This window comes from Lolium perenne, chromosome 2 (genome assembly GCF_019359855.2).
Source record: "Lolium perenne isolate Kyuss_39 chromosome 2, Kyuss_2.0, whole genome shotgun sequence".
NCBI classification, from domain to species: Eukaryota; Viridiplantae; Streptophyta; class Magnoliopsida; order Poales; family Poaceae; genus Lolium; species Lolium perenne.
This window is the reverse complement of record NC_067245.2, coordinates 3,167,955-3,187,085: the sequence shown is the minus strand read 5'-3', so window position 1 is coordinate 3,187,085 and position 19,131 is coordinate 3,167,955. Positions and strand designations below refer to the sequence as shown.

Genomic DNA, 19,131 nt, shown 5'->3' with positions numbered 1-19,131 from the left:
GTGCAGACACGTACATGGTCGCCGGCACTTACTCCTAGACGCCTCCTTCGGTCTGGTCCGGTCCCGCCGTTCACTCGTCGACTCTTAGGCACTTATGGGCGAGCGACGCATTATATGGGTTGTTTTGCAAATTGTGTGGCGTGTGTTTGTACCTTGTCTGCTTGGCGTTGCACTAGCCAGCTTATCTCTTCTATGATATCCTTGAAGTAAAAGTTTAATTTAAATTAAGGAGGGCAAATCGTCAAAGATGAAATTAAATGAGGGGCAAAAAGGCAAATAAAGTTCCCCGCTTACATAAAAGTCCCCGCCTCTCCCAGCGACCCGCCGCCGCCGCCTCTCAGGTTACGCCGGCCGCCCACCGATCCTCGCCGCCTGGACCGTTCGGCGCCTCCTCCAGCCTGACTCCCCTGCAAAAGCCTCGGCTGCCGCCTGCAAGCCTGCTCGCTGTTGCCGCCCTGCACGATTCCGCCGCCTCCAGCCCGTTCACCTCCTCCGGCCGGAAGAGCTTCTCCACCGTGAGAGCCTACTTCAGCCCGAGCATGGCCTACATCCACCAAGCTCGCCGCTCTCTCCCCCGGTGAGCTGCCGACATTTTCTTTTCCTATGTATCCCACTGGAACGGGGGTAGTACCACTGGAGCTACATTGTCTGTCTGCCTGCCTGTACAAGCTGGTCAATCAAGCGGGAGACTGAAGATCCCCTCCTCGTTCTGGTGCCTAACCGATCAATTGAAATCACGATCTGATGAAAGATTGGTTCTCTTTACTAGTACAATATTGGGTCTGCTGGATTTTTTTTTTTTTTGCGTTACAGAGGGTCATGTCCACTGAAGTAAACACTTCCCTGTGCGTTCACTACCCCAGTTTGGTAGATTAGGTTGGCATTGCTAGCAGTAGGGCAGCTGATTGTTATCAGCATCATGAGCTGGGGCAATCTTTTTTGTTTGCTGAAATAAATGGTGCATCTTTTTTTCAGCACAGTTTCTGTATCTTTTTTGCTCAGGTGATGCAGCGGTATCGCTGGACAGTAGTGCAAACTGCATTCTAGTTACTGTTTGTTACCAGCGAGCCGCACTCTGTTTCCTGGGAGAAGCGGCACCCGGCGACACAGCGAGTGGATCTTTGTCTTTGTCCGGACGACGGTTTAGCAAGCAGGAGCTGATCAGGTTTGCCACCTGAACTCATCCATCTCAGCTCCAAAACTTTGGATGTGAATGGTGACTGTATTTTGGATCCAGTCGCAGATTTCGTCATGCCGTCGTTCACCGGTGTATCCGTTATCACCGATGGAAATCTGTCCACCACCTTGGCCGTCAATGCCGGCACGGACAGCGGGTACCACCTACTTGTGGTCAACGACTACTCACGAACAGTACAAGAGATACCCACCGGTGAGACCATCATGTCTGGGCCTTTCCTGGTAGGAGGCCATAAATGGTGCATCTATTACTGTCCTAACGGTGAGGAGTCGGGTTCTTCCGACTTCATTTCTCTCATCCTAAGCCGTGACGATGACGATATGGAAGAGGCTGTGGAGGCCAAGTTCGAGTTTAGCTTTGTTGACCAGGTTGAGTATCAAAATCCAATATACATCCGTGCAATTGAAACATTCAGCTTCTCCAGCCAATCTAGTTTTTGGGGCTCCTTGAAATTTATGAAAAGAGATGCCCTTGAACGATCGGCTTACCTGAAGGATGATTGTTTCACCATCCGGTGTGACATCATGGTTTGCAATGATCTCAACACTTCCAAGGATGCTGATGGCGCCCTCTCTGACATACATGATCATTTTAACAATCTCCTTCAAAATAAGATTGGTGCTGATGTGACATTTGAGGTCAGCGGTGAGACGTTCGCTGCACACCGATGTGTGCTCGCAGCTCGATCAAAAGTCTTCATGGCACAACTCTTTGGCCCCATGACGGAGGGCACTACGTCTACTGTTATACGGATCAAAGACATGGAAGCTAAAGTGTTTGCGGCTTTGCTTAGCTTCATATACACAGATTCATTTCCTGATATGGACAACTACAACAACATAGAGAATGGAGAAAGACAAGAAGTGGAGGAAGCGGTAAAAGATGTAATGTGGCTGCAATGGCTGCAAGAGTTGTTTGTAGCAGCAGACAGATATGATATTCAGCAGCTCAAGTTCTTATGTGAAAAGCAGTTGTCTGAGCACATAGGTGTGAACTCGGTGGGATCCACTCTTTCTTTAGCTGAGCGGCACCACTGCTGTAGATTGAAGGAGGCATGCTTGAATTTTATCCAAGTCCAATCTCTCCCATGTTTGGAGAAAATAATGGCAACTGATGGCTGGGAGCATATAACTACGACCTATCCCTCTCTTCTGAAGGAGCTCATTGCCAAGCTTGCGTCCAATCAGAAGAAGAACAAGAAGAGGAAGCGATAGAGGATATAATGAGGCTGTAATACTTGAAGTAACACTGTTATGCATATATGGGATGGGATCCTAGGTAGATGCTAGTCTGCATGTCTTTTATTTTTTAATCATGTCGTTTGCCTATCTGCTGAACTAGAAAGATGCAACATATTGGCAAATATGAAATTGGATGGTAATGTCAGGTGTAATCATATCTGTGCAAGTTCCCTAGCTAGTTGTTTCTCTGTGTATTGTGTCGTACATTGTTCCTTTGTGCCTTTCCCTGCCATGTAAAACCTTTTCTGGTGATTATCAAGTAGAACTATGAAGATGTTTTATGGTAGGAAGGTTGTGCAACTTTTCTAGATGCACCTTTCCGTTTAAGCTGGAAGTTATTTTTCGCATGAAGCGAAGGATTAAGGAATTATAACTAACCTACAGGATTTCTGGCATGGACAATTTCGAGGATAAGATATCTAATAATGCAACTAGACCAAGGAGAGTATGCTAGCTTGCATCTTATTTATGCTTGTTTTTGCACAGCTCGATTGTGTTTCTGCTGACTCTAGTGATCTATCAGTTTCTACTGTTGTCTTCTAGTTTTGCTGTTACATTCTCCATTTTGAAATTACTCGTAACATTCTCTCAAAGTTCCGTTTTTGAAATTCAGCTGAAGAAAAAATTTCAAATTACTTTCCTGTAACTAGTTCTGTTCTGAAATTTCTCGTAACATTCTCCCAAAGTTCACATTTTATTTGTTCTACTCTAGATATTGTTTTTCTACAGGGTTGGGCGCAAATTGGCTAGGCTGCATCCATGGAGAGTACATGCATATGTTCTGAATACACAACATGTTGATGTGAATCGTATAAAAAAGCTTGTGGTCTTCTTCTGCCACTGTAAGTTCCTTCCAGTTCAAGGATCCTAGAGTAGCACATGCTATTTTGTTTTAGTATCATGTAAGTCAACTTGGAAGTATGGAAATCTTTTTAGTATGATGTGGTTCATTCTGGTATTGTATTATCAAGCACACAGGATTTATCTATATACTTATACACAGCAAGTGCACAGCTGCTATTTTTCAGGAAATATGACAAGTTGCAGTGTGCAGGCTAGAGCACCAAACTTGTTACTGTTCCTTTCGTCTTGCATTCTCATGGATAATTGTTTGGTTTACAATCTGATTGATTTTTTCTTGGTTGGTGAATTGTATGGCAATACTATATATTATGTTCCATGCGGTAGTAGTCTAGCTGAAACTATGATGAGTACAAACAGGGTTGCTGAGACAATTATTTCCTCTCAACAAAAAAACTTAACCTCTTTTTGAGTTGTTGTTGACTGTTGTCGGGCCCTCGGGTGAATACTACTCCAGGTGCAGCAATGCCAGAGTCAAAGCCCAGATTTATCTGTCCATCACTTTTGTCTCCGACGGCGGCGATTGGCAATGTCGAATCCCAAGCCGTGGAACCTGAACTACGGTGTCGTCCGCAGCGGTGACTGCTGCCTCGCCTACTCCCTCCTGTTCTCCCTATCCTCCTCTACCTGCCCTGGCCTCGCCTGCTGCAACTCCTCCATCCCTCCATTGCGCCACGCTGACTAGCACCGGCTTCCGATTACGGTGGTTCTCCACCCACCCATGGGCTTCCTCGAGCTCCTCCTCACCCTCAATGTCACCTACTCCGCTGTCGAGCTCCTCAGCAGGCCTGCCGGCCTTGCGTCGGACGCGTTCCATCTGACCTTTGGCTGCGGGTTGCTCAGCTTCTCCATTTTCGCCTTGACGTCCTCCCGGACCAGGCCAGATTCTACCTACTACACCTAGGCTATATTCTCTCTGTAGAGTGTATACTCCTGCCTGACGGGTTATATTCCTTCGTTTGTGCTTCCTTAGATTTGTATCCTTTGAGAATGTTTTCTATCATTGGGGTACAAAATCAAGCTATGCTGAACATGTGGGTGTTGTATTTCGTGCTTCTACTCGTCAGGGTTGTGAATGCAGAGGTGTTGTGCCTCTGTTGGCAATATCCTGCTTGTTCTGGCAAAGCTACTGGCAATATCCTGCTGCAGATCACTCCTGGAAACGTAGCATCTTCAGCCCTCATCAAGTGCCACATACAGGTAAACAGCGCTTTAGTAGCCATTCACTTTAGCGATTCCAATATGGTTTACTGGGATTTGCTGATTCTTTGTTGACTAACCATGTCCTATCCAGATCATTGGTCATGCCTGAATTTCTCTACGGTAGCAACTAACTCTCAGATTAACACTGAACCAATTTGATATGCATCTCCTCGTGTCTTGTTAGTTCTTGCTAAATATTTTTTTAAAAGCAGGCTATTGTTCAAATTGGGTTTTCCATCCTTCCCCTAGAAACGTATGTTTTTCTGATATATAGTTGGCAGTTACATGATCTGATGAGCATACTCAGATATTAGTATCACTTTCATGCACAATGGGTATCAGCTGCTCGTATTGTTGTTGTTGTGTGTGCTACACTCTTCTATTGTATGCTGCGTAGAATTTAAGATGTTGAACTGTTCTGCAAACCTTATCCTATGGTCTGCTGGTTCTCTTTTCATTATGACCAACTAAGAGTTTGCGATAATTGGTTGTGCTTGAATTTCTATAAGTTCGCAACAGACGTTCAGACCGGCACTAAATCATTCATGTCTATGCATAGAAATTGAAGCTACTTTCTCTCTGTTAAAGAAATGTTCAGAGCAGCAAAGACACTTGTTCCTCACCAGTCAGTCTCTGCACATTCGCTCACGAAACTCTGGGAAGGAGAAGTATATTGGTCTGATTAAGAGTAACTTGATGTGCCTTGTGTATCTATCAGTGTGTGATATGCACTTCCTGTGGCCTTTTAATTCTTGTACAGATACTTTCTGGAAGTACGCTCATGTTGAAATACGTGGTTTCCCCTCATCCCCGGCATAATACATATTTTCTTATTCAATATCAAATTGAAACATAGGCTGATAGCATATCACTGTCTACTAACATCAGTTTACAGGAAAGCAAGAGGATATGCATCATCACTCCCATCTGTTTGCATGTTCTGGCAAATTCACGTATATGCACAACTGAGCGCGATGCAAATCATGCTGCAGATTGCGAGTGCTGCTGAAGTGTGGAGCTATTGCCAATATCCTTGTGCAGATTGCACCTTTGGCCTTCATCAAGTGCGGCAGACAGGTAAACGGCGCTTTAGTAGCCATTCAATTTAGCCTTCATCAGGGTTTGATTTTGGGAGCATGTACCTGGTCATGCCTTTTGTTGCCTCTCAGTTCCGGTAAACTAAAGAACCATAGATGGAGATGCATTTCCTTGTCTAGTGCACACTTGTATACGTGCTAGAATAGACCAGGAGATTCTTGGAGCTGCCTTTTTTACTTATAATGTGCTACTCTTGGACCAACTGAATCCTACTGCAATTCTCCATGGATAATCAGTAGCTTGGTAATATTCGTGCAGCCCGTTTGTGAGGGCAAACATTGCTGAAGTGTAAACACAATGCATTGCACGGTATATACGATGATCAAAAGTCCATTACAACTTAAGAAAATGCAGCCAGGAATTAATTTGATATATATTTGTTTGTGCAAGATATTTCTCTTGGGAAATTAGCGCAACATGGACACAAATTCAATGAAAAGTATAGGGGCAGATGATCTGTGAGTTTCTGCAAATGCAGAAGAAGCAGGTGCAGGACTGAAATTTTACATCCATCTGAGTTTTTCTTGTGTTCACAAGGTTGCAGTCTTCTTCTGCCACTGTAAGTTTCCTCCAGTTCAACAATCCTAGACTACTACATGCACTGTAGGTCTTACCTGGAATATGGAAAAATGTTATTTGTTGACCAATATATCTGTTAAACTGAGAATTCCTTTCTGTGAATTGACAGGTTCCTGTCGGCAACATCAGCAAGAAATCAAATATGGCCAGGAAAGTTCCTTCGCTATTTGGAAATGACAGTGACGAGTAGGCCTAATCTTTCCTTGCCTGACATGATGACACACACACATAAGGGGAAATGTCCTCCCTGTAGGTTCCCGTATACTATCCCCGAGAACTTGTCATTATGGTACGCGTTAGCGTGTTGCTTTTCAAATGGAGGGCCACTTGGCCCAGCTTTATAAATAAAGCAACCACCACTATACAAAGTGTAGAGATCAGAGGCGGCGGCTAACCTTGTGGGTGGAAGCTCACTCTCTATTCTGTCTAGGGTTACACGGTACTGAGGTGAGAATATATATAGCTCAGCCACATACACAGCAGATGGGCCACATGGGCCAGAAACATAAAGCCCAGTAACGGTTCAACACTCCCCCTCAAGATGGGTGATATATATCTATCATCCCCATCTTGTCACAAGCCAAGTTGCATTCCTTTGTTCCTAGTCCTTTTGTTAAACAATCTGCAATCTGCTGTCTAGTGTTCACATAATCAATCTTGATAATTCCAGCATCTAATTTCTCCTTGATAAAGAACCTGTCAATCTCTATATGTTTGGTTCTGTCATGTTGGACTGGATTGTTTGCTATATATATTGCTGACTTGTTATCACACCAAACATTTAAATGACCATCTCTTAGCACCTTCAGCTCACGTAAGAGATTTTTTACCCATAGCATATCACTCAATCCTTCAGACATGGCACGGTATTCAGCTTCAGCGGATGACTTTGATACAACTTGTTGCTTTTTACTCCTCCATGATACTAGGTTACCTCCAACAAATACACAATATCCTGAAGTTGACCTCCTGTCATCAAGACAACTTGCCCAATCAGCATCACTATAACCATCTATTACTAGATGTCCATTACTTCTGAACCATAACCCTTTTCCTGGAGTTCCCTTTAGGTACCTCAGAATTCGATGTACTGCATCTAGGTGACCAGTCCTTGGTTCATGCATATATCTACTTACAACGCTCACTGCATAAGCAATGTCTGGCCTTGTATGACATAAATATAGCAACCTTCCTACAAGTCTTTGATAAGTTTCCTTTTCCACCAATTCTCCAGATTCAGCTGTTATCTTATAATTTTGATCAATGGGGGTTGCGGCTGCTCGACACTGCATCATTCCTGTGTCATTCAACAGGTCTAGAACATACTTGCGTTGTGACAACACTATGCCCCTTGCCGATCGTGCTATTTCTATCCCAAGAAAATACCTGAGTTGGCCAAGATCCTTCACCTCAAAAACCCTACTTAGACACTTCTTCAATCTGAGTATTTCAGCTTCATCATCCCCAGTAATTATGATATCATCCACATAAACAGCCAGAATAGTAATCCTTTGGTTTGAATGCCTGTAAAACACAGTGTGATCACCATTGCACTGTCTATATCCCATGGCACACACGGCCCTTCTAAACCGATCAAACCAGGCTCTTGGAGATTGTTTCAGACCATAGAGAGCCTTTTTTAGTTTGCACACTTTACCTCCATTTTCAGCAGCAGCCATTCCTGGTGGCACCTCCATATACACCTCTTCCTGAAGGTCACCATGCAAGAAGGCATTCTTCACATCAAGCTGATGTAGTGGCCATCCAAAATTAACTGCACAAGATATCAAGATCCTCACAGTGTTCATTTTCGCCACAGGGGCAAAGGTTTCGTCATAGTCAATCCCATATGTTTGACTATATCCCCTTGCAACCAACCTTGCCTTATACCTTTCTATCTTTCCCTCCGGACTTTGTTTGACTGTAAACACCCACTTGCATCCAACAGCTTTCTTTCCATCTGGTAAGGTAGTCAACTCCCAAGTTTGATTCTTCCTTAATGCTTCCAACTCTTCTCTCATAGCAACACACCATTTAGGATCTTGTTTTGCAACTGTCCAATCAGTAGGAATATGCACTAATTGGAGAGACGCAACAAATGCCAGATGGGAGGGTGACAAGGCTTCATAAGACACATAGTTGCTGATATCATGAACATTAAACCCATATTTCTTCACAGGTCTGCTTGTAGCTGCTCTAGTCCCCTTTCTTAGTGCAATTGGTAGGTCTGCCGATCCTCTAGTGATATTTGAGTTCACCTCCAACGGTGCACTCGATGAACTATCTTCAGCAGATTGTCTGTCTTCAGCATATTGTTCTTCCTCTTGTATTTGTGACCCCTGTACCAAATTATCTTCCCCCCCCTGTTCAGCATTCTCCCCCTGTTCAACATTCTGACGTCGCCTCCTTGTGTACACTTGAAGTTGCTTTTCTTGGCCCTGTTGTAAAGCAGTTACATGGGCACCCTGTTGTGGTGCAGTTACATGGGCACCATCAGCTTCAGACTCTGAAGAGATCAGATCCGATCCAATCACCAGCGGAGAAGGTTGACCCTTTGTTGTTGCATCGTAATTTTCTGCAGGTGTGACTGTACCGTTTGTATTCTCCCCCTCTTGATCAGCGCTCAACTGTGACAGATGATCAAGACCTTCAAACAATATGCTTAAGTCTGTTTGCTCACCATAAAAGGGTTCAGATTCACGAAAGGTGACATCCATACTCACAAAAGTTCTGCGCTCAGTTGGATTCCAACATTTATATCCTTGTTGTCCGGGAGGATAGCCAATAAAAATGCATTTCACAGCCTTGGGATCAAGCTTACTTGCTGATGGTCTGTGATCCCTGACAAAGCAAGTACAGCCGAAGACCTTGGGGGCAACAGGAAATTTGTTTTCTCCAAATAAAAGTTCACATGGCGATTTCATGCCCAAAATCCGTGAAGGCATGCGATTAATAAGAAAGGTAGCAGTTAGAACTGCCTCACTCCATAGAAATTTTGGTACATTCATAGTGTACATGAGAGAGCGAGTTACCTCTAATATGTGTCGATTCTTTCTTTCAGCTACTCCATTTTGGGGAGGAGTATCTGGGCAGGAAGTTTGATGCATGATACCTTTCTCGGATAAGAATCTGCCAAATCTGTTGTTAACATACTCTGTCCCATTATCAGATCTGAGCATTTGTACCTGCACCCTAAATTGAGTGTTTACATATGCACAGAAGTCCTGAAAGCATTGAAACACCTCATCTTTGTGGCGTAAAAGATACACCCAGGTCATGCGGGTATAACAATCAATGAAGGTTACAAAATATTTCATTCCACTAATCGACATAGTAGGACATGTCCATACATCAGAGTGCACAAGAGCGAAGGGAGCTATACTTCTCAGCCCCTTACTCACATAAGATGTTCTGGTATGTTTAGCATACTCACATGCATCACATTTCAGTTTGTTCATGTCTACTCTACTCATTACATCAGGACAAACTTTGCTCATCTTATCAAAGGAAATGTGCCCCATTCGACAATGATGGATCATGGCCTTGCTCTCTTTATCACCTTGGACCGCTGCGAGCACCACTGAGTATCCTAGCAACTTAGGCTTCTCTCGGTCCAGGTACCATAACCCTCTACATCTGATTCCGTCCCCAAGCTTCCTTCCAGTCATCCTCTCCTGAATTAAACACATATACTTATCAAGAATAATGCGGCAATCAATCTGATCCACCAGGTTACTCAAAGAGATCAAGCTCACTGGAAATGCAGGCACATGTAGGACAGAGGATAACTTTATGTTAGATGAACACTGGACATCTCCAACACCTTTTACAGGTTGAGCAGTACCATCTGCAGTTTGAATGGTTTCATGGTATGTAGATGGGTACTGATTATACATCTCAAACTCTCTACTATTACCAGTAACATGACTCGAGGCACCAGAATCTAATACCCAATCAGAATCAAGCTTATGAGCATCTAGAGAGACATTTTCTGTATTACCTTTGGTGTAGACAAAATGAGCAAACTGCCCGAAGCTCGTTTCTCCTTGCTGTTCATTTTTCTTCACTTCCCCTTCAACACTTCCCTGATTCTGAGTTACTGATCTACCTCCCTCTCAGAATGTCATATTGGCTCGGCCCCTCCTTGTGGACCGCCCGAGTTGTGGTAGTAATTTCCTCCGTTTACGCCTCTACCACCTCTATAGTATCCCCTGCCATACCTGCTGCCTCTGAAACCTCCTCTGCCTCGGCGAGGTGGAGCTGTACATTGATGGACAAGGTGGCCACTTACTCCACAGTTGAAGCACTCTCTGGTCTGCTGCCACTCAGACACAAGATAGGCAGGCCTTTGTGTAAGTTCCCCTTTTCCATTGCACTTCAGTCTTGTTTCCTCTTGTGCAATAGCGGCAATAGCAGCTTCAAGTGAAGGCAACTGAGTTTCATGCATCAGATTCGCCCTCCTATTCTCAAAGTCTTGATTCAGACCCTTCAAAAACTTGAGCACTCGCTTGCCTTCAATCCATTTCTTTGCTGCCACAACACATTCAGTATGGGTGAGCACCAAAGGATCAAGATGATCCAAATCAGCCCACAACTGCTTCAGCTCCCCCACATAAGTCATCACTGACTTTTCACCTTGAGTGAGATCATGCAGTCTATCCTCAAGTTGAGAAACAAGCATCACATTTCCCTTACCAGAATACATCTGAGACAAAGCTTCCCATACCTCTTTTGCAGTAGGCAGTGCCTCAACAGATGCAGCAACTGGCGGGGTTAAAGAGCTGAGCAACCACGCAAGTATTCCTGAATCAGTAGTGCTCCATTTCTTCCACTCGGCACCTTGCTTCTCAACAGGTTCAACAACTTCTCCCAGAACATATCCTTCCAAAGCTTTCGTCTTCAGCAACAGCCGTCCTCTCCTAGACCAGCTCAAATAATTGCTAACACCCTCCAGTTTAATCTCGTTTGGTGCCAGTTCCAGCTTTTGCACCCCCTCTGCCTGTGAGACTCCAGCAAGTAGAGCCCCATCTCCTGACCTGGCCACAGCCGTAGCCTCTGTAGTCTTGGCGGTGAGGATCTCCGCCAGCCTGTCCAGTGCCTTTGCCAAATCGTCTCCCATGGCTCAGCCTTGCCACAACACTTCCCTCAGACCTCCTGATGCAGAACCACCAAATCCCTCGCAGCCTCCAACAGATCCACTCACTGGGTCTTCATCTCCAGCGCCACCCCCTCCATCCTCTAGAGCTCTGATACCATGTAGAGATCAGAGGCGGCGGCTAACCTTGTGGGTGGAAGCTCACTCTCTATTCTGTCTAGGGTTACACGGTACTGAGGTGAGAATATATATAGCTCAGCCACATACACAGCAGATGGGCCACATGGGCCAGAAACATAAAGCCCAGTAACGGTTCAACACAAAGTTACGGTTCATACAAGATAACCACACCACACACACGACACCGGTCCAAGAACAGGTCCAATCCGCCCCAGCAAGTGAGGGCAAAGCAGCATAGTATCGATACAAAGCCCTGAAGTGGGTCGAATGATATAGCTAATTTGCGGCCCTAGCCCTCGCGTGCAGCCTCCTGACCTCATCCCGTGCCACGTCCAGCAGCGTCTTGTCCCTCCGTCTGATCAGAACCCTCTCCGTCTGATCAGAACCCTCTCCGTCTGATCAGAACCCTCCAGGACTGCATGTGAATAAGCATATGATAGAAAGCGTCAGTCGGGTTACCGATCATCTTCCCTTTGATAGTTAGTTTATTCCTAATGTTCCAAAGGGACCAGCTAAGGGTCGCAAAGGTGAACCAAACTAATCTACGAAGGGGGCCTGCCAAACCCTGCGCAAGTGCGATGAAATCCCCGGCCCCTGCCGGGTTCCACTCGCAATGAAGGAGTTCCCTAACTCCAGCCCACATGAACCTAGCCATGTGACATGTGAAGAAGATATGATTACAATCTTCAATCTCCCAACACAACACGCAACAGCCATTGGAGGGTCCCATCCTCTTGGCCACTTGCTCGCACGACGGGAGCTTCCTTCTAATGAGCTGCCACATGAAGATTTTAATCTTGGGAGGCACCCTGGTGAGCCAGACCTCCTTGAAATGTGTGACAGCCGCCCCTTGCATCAGGCCGTGATAGACGGACCTGGTCGAGAACATCCCCGAGTTCTCGAGCGACCACGACACGCTGTCGTTCCGCTCCTCCACCGGTAAGGCATGTACTTCCCTGCACAGCTTATCCCACTCGACAGTTTCCGCCAGGCTAAATTGCCTCCGAAACCGGATGCGCCATTCCCCGGGTACCCCTCCGAGCACTCGGGTTGCATGGACCGTAACATCCGGATGGGTACAACAGCTAAACAGGCGAGGATAGCGGGCCCGCAGGGGCCCCGGCACCACCCACCAATCCTTCCAAAAGTAGGTCCATTTCCCGTTATGAACCGTATGCTTCGCTTCCAGCTTGAAGTGCCATTTAATTTTTTGGATGGCATTCCAGAATTGTGACCCCCGCACCGGCACCTCTGTGGAGAAGAAGTCGTGTTCGCCAAGATACTTGGCGCAAAGGAGGTCCGCCCATAGACCCTCCTCATTCTGATAAATCTTCCAGATCCATCGCAGCATGAGTGCGATGTTCATGAGTTTCGTGTTGAGGATCCCCAAACCCCCAACCTCCTTGGGCTTGCACACCGTCGCCCAATCCACCATGTGGTACTTCCTAGTGTTCCCGACTCATTCCCAAAAGAATCTTGCCCTTGACCTATCCATCGCGTAGTGGGTCGAGTCATGTAACAAGTAAATTCCCATCGCGAACATAGGCAGGCTCGAGAGGCAGGAGTTGGTGAGCTCCAACCTCCCAGCAGAGGCCAGAAAAAGGCCTTGCCATGGATCCACCTGCTGTCCCACCTTCTCCGGGAGGAACTCCCAGTCTGCTACCCTTAGCGGACCGCTGCTCACCGGGAGACCTAGGTATCGCATAGGAAAGGTCCCCAGCTTGCAGTTCAACAGGTTTGCCACCCTGCGCTTTTCCTCCTCTGGGACCTCTGTCACCAGTACCTCACTCTTGTCGAAGTTTATCTTCAAACCGACATGTTCTCGAAACATAGGAGGAGGAATTTCAGGTTAGCAATGCCTAGCTCCGTCGGTTCAGTCAGGATCATCGTATCATTGGTGTATTGTAGGTGTGTGACCCCCCCCCCCCCCCCCCCGGGATCAAATGTGACACCACCCCCTTGATGTGACCTGCCGCGTTAGCCTTAGCCAGCATGGCCGCCAACGCATCGACCAGGAAATCAAAGAGGATCGGGGAGAGTGGGTCGCCCTGCCGTACTCCCCGCGCGTTTCGAAAGAAAGGTCCCACCTCTCCGTTAACATTGATAGCAGTTTGGCCACCCCTGACCAGCTGCATCAAGCGGTGAAACACCATGGCCGAGAAGTCCTTCCTCAGCAAAACTTCTTGGAGAAAGTCCCAGTTCACTCTGTCGTAGGCCTTCTCAAAGTCGAGCTTGAGGAGGAGGCCCCCCCAGCCTCTTCACTCTAAGCTCATGCACAATCTCATGTAAGGCCAGCACCCCCTCATGTAGACATCTACCACGGATAAACGCAGTCTGACTACGATCGATCATCCTAGCTATGAGCAAGCGGCGCCAGGCGAATAGCGAAAGCATTGGCCACAAATTTGAAAATGACATTAATTAGTGCTATCGGCCTGAACTGCTTGATAGTGTCCGCTCCTTTGACTTTGGGGATCAACGTGATAATCCCATAGTTGAGGCGCGCAATATCCACCCTTCCCAAGACAAAGTCATTGAGCAGCGCGAGGATGTGTCCTCGCAAGATTCCCCAGAATCTCTTGAAGAACAGGACCGGCAAGCCGTCCGACCCCGGTGCCGAGTCCGGCTTCATGCTTAGGAGAACCTCATCTAACTCCTTTAGCGTGAAGGTGAGCTCCAAGGCCAGATTCTCCCCATCCGAGATTCTCTTGCCCTCCTCCCAAAGGTCTGGAGCCAAGGAGAACACCCTGTCCTCCCCAGTAGCGCCCATCAGCCCCGATAGAAGTCGTAGACATGCTCCATCAGGTCCCTTTGGTCGTCCACCTCCCCCTGTGGTGTTATTAGCCGCGGGATAGAGCATTTCCTCCGGCGGCCGTTTGCGATGGCGTGGAAGTATTTGGTGCAGGAGTCCCCCTCCAAAGTCCATCGCACCCTACTCCTCTGCTTCCAGTATTCTTCCTCAATTCTATCCAATAGAATCAACTGGTCCTCCAGATGGTACCTAAGGGCCCATCCCTCTTCGTCCAAGCCCGCCACATCAGCCCGTCGATCTAGCTCCTCGACCTGGGATAGCAGGTCCTTGAAGAGCCACTTCTCCTTGCCCAGGTTGGTACCCCAGCCTTTAAGGAACTGTCGTAGATTGCGCGCCACACATTGCCATAGGTCAATGCAATCCCGATGCGGACCCAATTCTAGCAGAAAATGGTCAAGTTTAGATTTAACAAGCTCCCCAAAGCCATTCACGCTAAACCACCAGGTTTGGAAGAAGAACCGTGGTGGTAAACACCTCGTCTCCTCCCCACTATTGAGCAGAAGCGGGTTATGGTCTGAACCAATCCTAGTAACCGCAGTCACCGAACATAGGGGAAACTGGCCTCCCAGGACGTGGACACAAAGACACGATCCAGGACACACCGGATTGGGTTCAGCTGTCTGTTGGTCCAAGTAAACCTGGCCCCTGCCCTGTTGATCTCCCGCAGCGCCATGGAAGCAATGGACTCATTAAACCGGCGCACCCTAGGCCAATTAATGTTGTCATTGCTCTTATCCCCAGCGGAGCGGATGAGGTTGAAATCTCCCGCAATCACCAATGGGACCTGACACTCAGCGACCACCCGTTCAAGTTCCCCCAGAAACTCGTCCGTTCTCCCGTGGTCAGCCGGGCCATAAACCAGCATGAAACACCATATCATATTGATATTCCGCTGGAGGATCTTGGCGGAGATGAAGAAAACCCCTTTCCTCCATTCCCCCACCTCGAAGGTTTCATCCCGGAAACCCAGCAGTAAGCCACCCGAGTGCCCGTTCGCTGGTAACCAATTCCAGGCAAACTGAAAGATCGAGATGTCGCCTAGAGGGGGGGGGTGAATAGGCAATTACAAACTCTTGCGGATTTGTCTTGTATGAATGCGGAATTAAACTATCGTTTAGTTTACAAGCACAAACCCTAAATATGCTAAGCTCAAATAAGTGTAACAATAGCAACTAGAGCTAAGCAAGATAGGCACAAGATATATGTAGCACAAGTGATAGCAAGATATATGTACTTCAAGCACGATGGCTATCACAAGGAAAGAGAGCTCGGGTATAGAAATAACCGAGGCACGCGGAGACGAGGATGTATTCCCGTGTTCCCTTGCTTTGCAACAAGGTACGTCACGTTTGGAGGAGTGGAGGTCCCACGAAGGATTCCCCGCGCCACGAAGGCTCACCCTATTCTCCGAACCACACCCACGAAGGATAATGGCCCTTTCCTTATGGTTAGCTTTTCCTCCGCTCCGGAGATGGCAAGCTCCACAACCACTTCACAAGCTCCACGAAGGAGAAGCTCGGGCCTCTTCACAATCTTCTTGAAGAGATCACCGGAGCACCAATCACCAAGCCAACTAGGAGGTCACCCTCCAAGAGTAACAAGCTCACGGTCTCTCACTCGAACAAATCGTGGTGGAGAGCTCAACACTATGCAATGATGCAAAGCAAGAACACCGGAGGTGTTCAAGTCCTTCACACTCAAATCCCACCAAAGCAACGAATGCTAGGATGAGATTGGAGAGGATGAACAAGGGGGAAAGTCAACCAAAGACTCCAAGATCTAGATCCCAAGAGATTCCCTCACTTAGAGAAGAAACGGTTTGGTGGAAGTGTAGATCTAGATCTCCTCTCTCAAATCCTCAAATATGAGCAAGAATGGTTGGAGGAATCAAGGGGGAGAGCAAGTTCTTCAAATAGCAACAATGGAGGTGAGAGAATGGGAAGAACTGGTTTGGCTCAAGGTGGAAGAAGCCTATTTATAGCATGGGAGCAAATAAAACTGTTGGGGGGAAAAAGACAAGAAAAACGGGCAAAAAAAACAGCTCTAGAATCGCCCAGCCGGCTGCAGCTGGCCGACCGGCCTGGGCACCGAGGAGCCCGGTCGGGTGGCCCGGTCCGACCGGCCCAAAGAACCGGACTGGGCAGATAGCCGCGCTGGGCGGCGGATAAGCAGGAGGAGCGCGGGGCAGGTGGGCCGCGCCTGGGCGTTAAGCCCAGCCGGCGGAGAGGCCGGTCCGGCCGGGGCCTCCATCGGCGGCCCGGTTGGTAACCGGGTGCCGCCGGATGAGGTGGCCAAGCCCACTGGTTGCCACCCGGATGGCAATGGCGCCCGGGCCGGATCACGACCGGGTGGGCCGGCGCGTGGCCCGGCAGACCGGCCGGCCGACCGGCTGCCCCTCCCTTTTTTTCTTTTTCTTTTTATTCTTTTTCCTTTTTCCCTTTTCTTTAATAACTATTGCTCCCGAACTCCGAATCGCATGAAACCAATTTTGTTGGAAAGATAACGACGAATAGAACCCCAACAAAAACTGGAAATATGGAGACTCCTCACAGAACATTTTAGATGATTTTAGAGAGGGAGTCTCCCACCGTCAAGAAACGGTAAAGACGTCCAAACTCGAAAACGCAATAGAAGATGCATGCGGATTCCGTTTTCGATGAACTTGGGCTTGTTGTAAAGCTAGCAACAAGCTCAAGAACCTCACACAGAGAAACACCAAGAAGCAATAGGGATATGCAAAGTATGCAAAGGATTGAGCTCCCTAAGACGATGCGATCAAGTTACCCAACCGAAAGCCCCTCTTGATAGTGCGGCTATCTATCCAATAATCCGGTCTCCCAACAACCACCTTGAGACCGGTAAAAGGAAAACCTAGCAAGGCCATACCTTTGCCTTGCGCATCCCGCTTGATCTTGATGACAGCTCTTCAAGCTCCACTCAAGCCGGAATGCCTCACTTGATCATCGTCGCTTCGTGAAGACTCACAAATGCTCCCCCATACACCATGATGGGAAAGCTCTATTGATGCACATCTTCACATGTCCATCATCACCAAATGGACGGCAAGCTTCAAGTATGTGATCCACTCAAGATGCTCAACTTGAACTTGCCCAACTCAACCTTGTATCTTCTCATACTCTATCATACTATCTTGAGGTGTATAAAGAATTCTTCACTTGGAATCAAGCTCTCAAGATCTTGATCATTCATTGCTTATCTCATAGGATAGAGCATGGCTAATATTGAGTTCCACATAAGAACTCCATCTTCATTTCTTCTTCTTGATCATATCACATATATATCTTCATACCGATGATCTTGATGCCAATACACAAGGTATATCTTTATCTTCATGGCATCCATACTTGAATCCAACACATGGAGAGCAAGTAGAACCTATGGAATATTCCTTCATATAAACTCAATGAAAACATTAGTCCATAGGGGTTGTCATTAATTACCAAAACCACACATAGGGGCAATGTACCCTTACAATCTCCCCCATTTTGGTAATTGATGACAACCACAATAAGAGGGTTTATATAATGAATATTAGTGACAAGTACGCAACTTATCCGAGAATAAGTTGTATACAAGAGGTTGTATTTGATATGGTCAAGTAACACAAAGCAACTAGTCCATATCAAAACCGACTCTACTCACACAACTACAACAAATGCAATGGATGTGAGTAGAACCAATATATATAGAGAAAACTCCCCCACAATGTATGCACGTGTGATGAACATGAATTCATTGCATACGTTGTCAAGATTAACCTTTGGGATAGTTTCCACTATATATATACAACCATGCAAGACATAAAAATATGGAATGCATGAGAGGCAAAACACTTAAGCACAAACCAAGCTTAAGTATAAAACCATTCCCTTAAACCCTCTAAACTTCTCCCCCATTGGCATCGATTGTCAAAATGGGTGAAAAATTTAGAAGGCCAATATAATGTGAGTTCCTCCCCAAAGTGTGCACTTCTCATAATTTGAGTGGAATCAAGTGCACATATCCAATGATGAATACTTGAAGGAAGTCAAACTATATTGAGGATCAAAGATTGCATAAAGATAATATGGTGAAGTGAGCTTCAACAAATAAAGGCAAGCAATCAAGGATCCAATTGGACAAACAAAGATATCATGATAAGAGAGATATGGTGCTCTAAAAATAAGAAAGCTCCCCAAGGTTCGTGCACAATTTATAATGTTTGCGTTTGAATACAATATGCACAAACATGGAATCCTCACTCCCTATATATCATTTAGAACACAACTAAGATAAAGAGAGTATGCTTATCAAGAACAACTTTAGTCCAACAATTACGAGATATGAGTGCAAGAAGGAAAACAAATAAACTAAGCACTCATAAATCTTCTTTACCAACAACACTAAAATCAAAAGGATAAGAAGATGGTTGGCAAAGAACAAGGATATCAAGGTGATGGATTAGCGCTCTTATGTATATGAGTTTCTAAAGTGGACAAAGTGATCCATAAAGAAACATGCACACACAAGAGGTTAACAAAATAGATAAGACAAGGTATCCAAGATGAAGTCATAAAATATACCAAAGGATGTTTGCTTAATAAAGCATATATATAGCCTATGGCTCCAATTTTCACTTATGGTATATGAATGAGCTTCAACCAAATAAAATCTCAAAAACATCACAACCAACAATAAGGGAAGTCAAGCTAGTTGGAATGTTTTGAGAGAGGCAACAAGTATCACAAATACGGATTTATTTCACAAATTCATCAATATTGCACACAAGAGCTCTTTGAGGAATTGATATGCAATAAATTGCTAGAGGGCATATTTGTGATAGGTGAATCATAAAATATGATAT

General features: G+C 46.2%; 3 protein-coding genes across 4 annotated transcripts; 1 reads left to right on the top strand and 2 right to left on the bottom strand.

Moving 5' to 3' along the window:
* Window positions 1-288: 288 nt before the first annotated feature.
* Window positions 289-2,718, top strand: LOC127330938 (BTB/POZ and MATH domain-containing protein 2-like). 2 transcript variants are annotated; one of them, XM_071825827.1, is made up of 2 exons: window positions 289-1,165; window positions 1,244-2,718. In XM_071825827.1, the coding sequence occupies exon 2, from the start codon at window positions 1,252-1,254 to the stop codon at window positions 2,410-2,412; it is 1,161 nt and encodes a 386-aa protein (XP_071681928.1). In that variant the 5' UTR covers window positions 289-1,165; window positions 1,244-1,251; the 3' UTR covers window positions 2,413-2,718. The 2 variants fall into 2 exon arrangements, with proteins under 2 accessions (XP_071681928.1, XP_051212979.1); XM_051357019.2 differs by having other exon boundaries at window positions 1,238-2,718.
* Window positions 2,719-7,440: 4,722 nt separating this feature from the next.
* On the bottom strand, window positions 7,441-10,288 carry LOC127330937 (retrovirus-related Pol polyprotein from transposon TNT 1-94). The gene is made up of 3 exons (XM_051357016.2): window positions 10,181-10,288; window positions 7,567-9,854; window positions 7,441-7,477 (listed from the first exon to the last, which is right to left on the bottom strand). Exons 1-3 carry the CDS (start codon window positions 10,235-10,237, stop codon window positions 7,441-7,443), a joined length of 2,382 nt encoding a protein of 793 aa, XP_051212976.2. The 5' UTR covers window positions 10,238-10,288.
* Window positions 10,289-14,224: 3,936 nt separating this feature from the next.
* Window positions 14,225-16,517, bottom strand: LOC139835101 (uncharacterized). The gene is made up of 3 exons (XM_071825080.1): window positions 16,400-16,517; window positions 14,870-15,263; window positions 14,225-14,756 (listed from the first exon to the last, which is right to left on the bottom strand). The coding sequence occupies exons 1-3, from the start codon at window positions 16,515-16,517 to the stop codon at window positions 14,225-14,227; spliced, it is 1,044 nt and encodes a 347-aa protein (XP_071681181.1).
* Between the last annotated feature and the right edge of the window lie 2,614 nt (window positions 16,518-19,131).

What these genes read in the sequence shown, in the direction of transcription:
- LOC127330938 (XM_071825827.1), top strand. Translation starts at nt 1,252, where the DNA reads ATGCCGTCGTTCACCGGTGTATCCGTTATCACCGATGGAAATCTGTCC.
- LOC127330937 (XM_051357016.2), bottom strand. Translation starts at nt 10,237, where the DNA reads ATGAACAGCAAGGAGAAACGAGCTTCGGGCAGTTTGCTCATTTTGTCT. An exon ending in TCATTTTGTCTACACCAAAG is followed by an intron (nt 9,855 to 10,180) that starts GTAATACAGAAA and finishes TGTTTAATTCAG; the next exon opens with GAGAGGATGACTGGAAGGAA. An exon ending in AAGGATCTTGGCCAACTCAG is followed by an intron (nt 7,478 to 7,566) that starts GTATTTTCTTGG and finishes TGAATGACACAG; the next exon opens with GAATGATGCAGTGTCGAGCA.
- LOC139835101 (XM_071825080.1), bottom strand. Translation starts at nt 16,517, where the DNA reads ATGGAGGCCCCGGCCGGACCGGCCTCTCCGCCGGCTGGGCTTAACGCC. An exon ending in GCGGCTATCTGCCCAGTCCG is followed by an intron (nt 15,264 to 16,399) that starts GTTCTTTGGGCC and finishes ATTGGTTACCAG; the next exon opens with CGAACGGGCACTCGGGTGGC. An exon ending in AGACAGCTGAACCCAATCCG is followed by an intron (nt 14,757 to 14,869) that starts GTGTGTCCTGGA and finishes TCTGCTCAATAG; the next exon opens with TGGGGAGGAGACGAGGTGTT.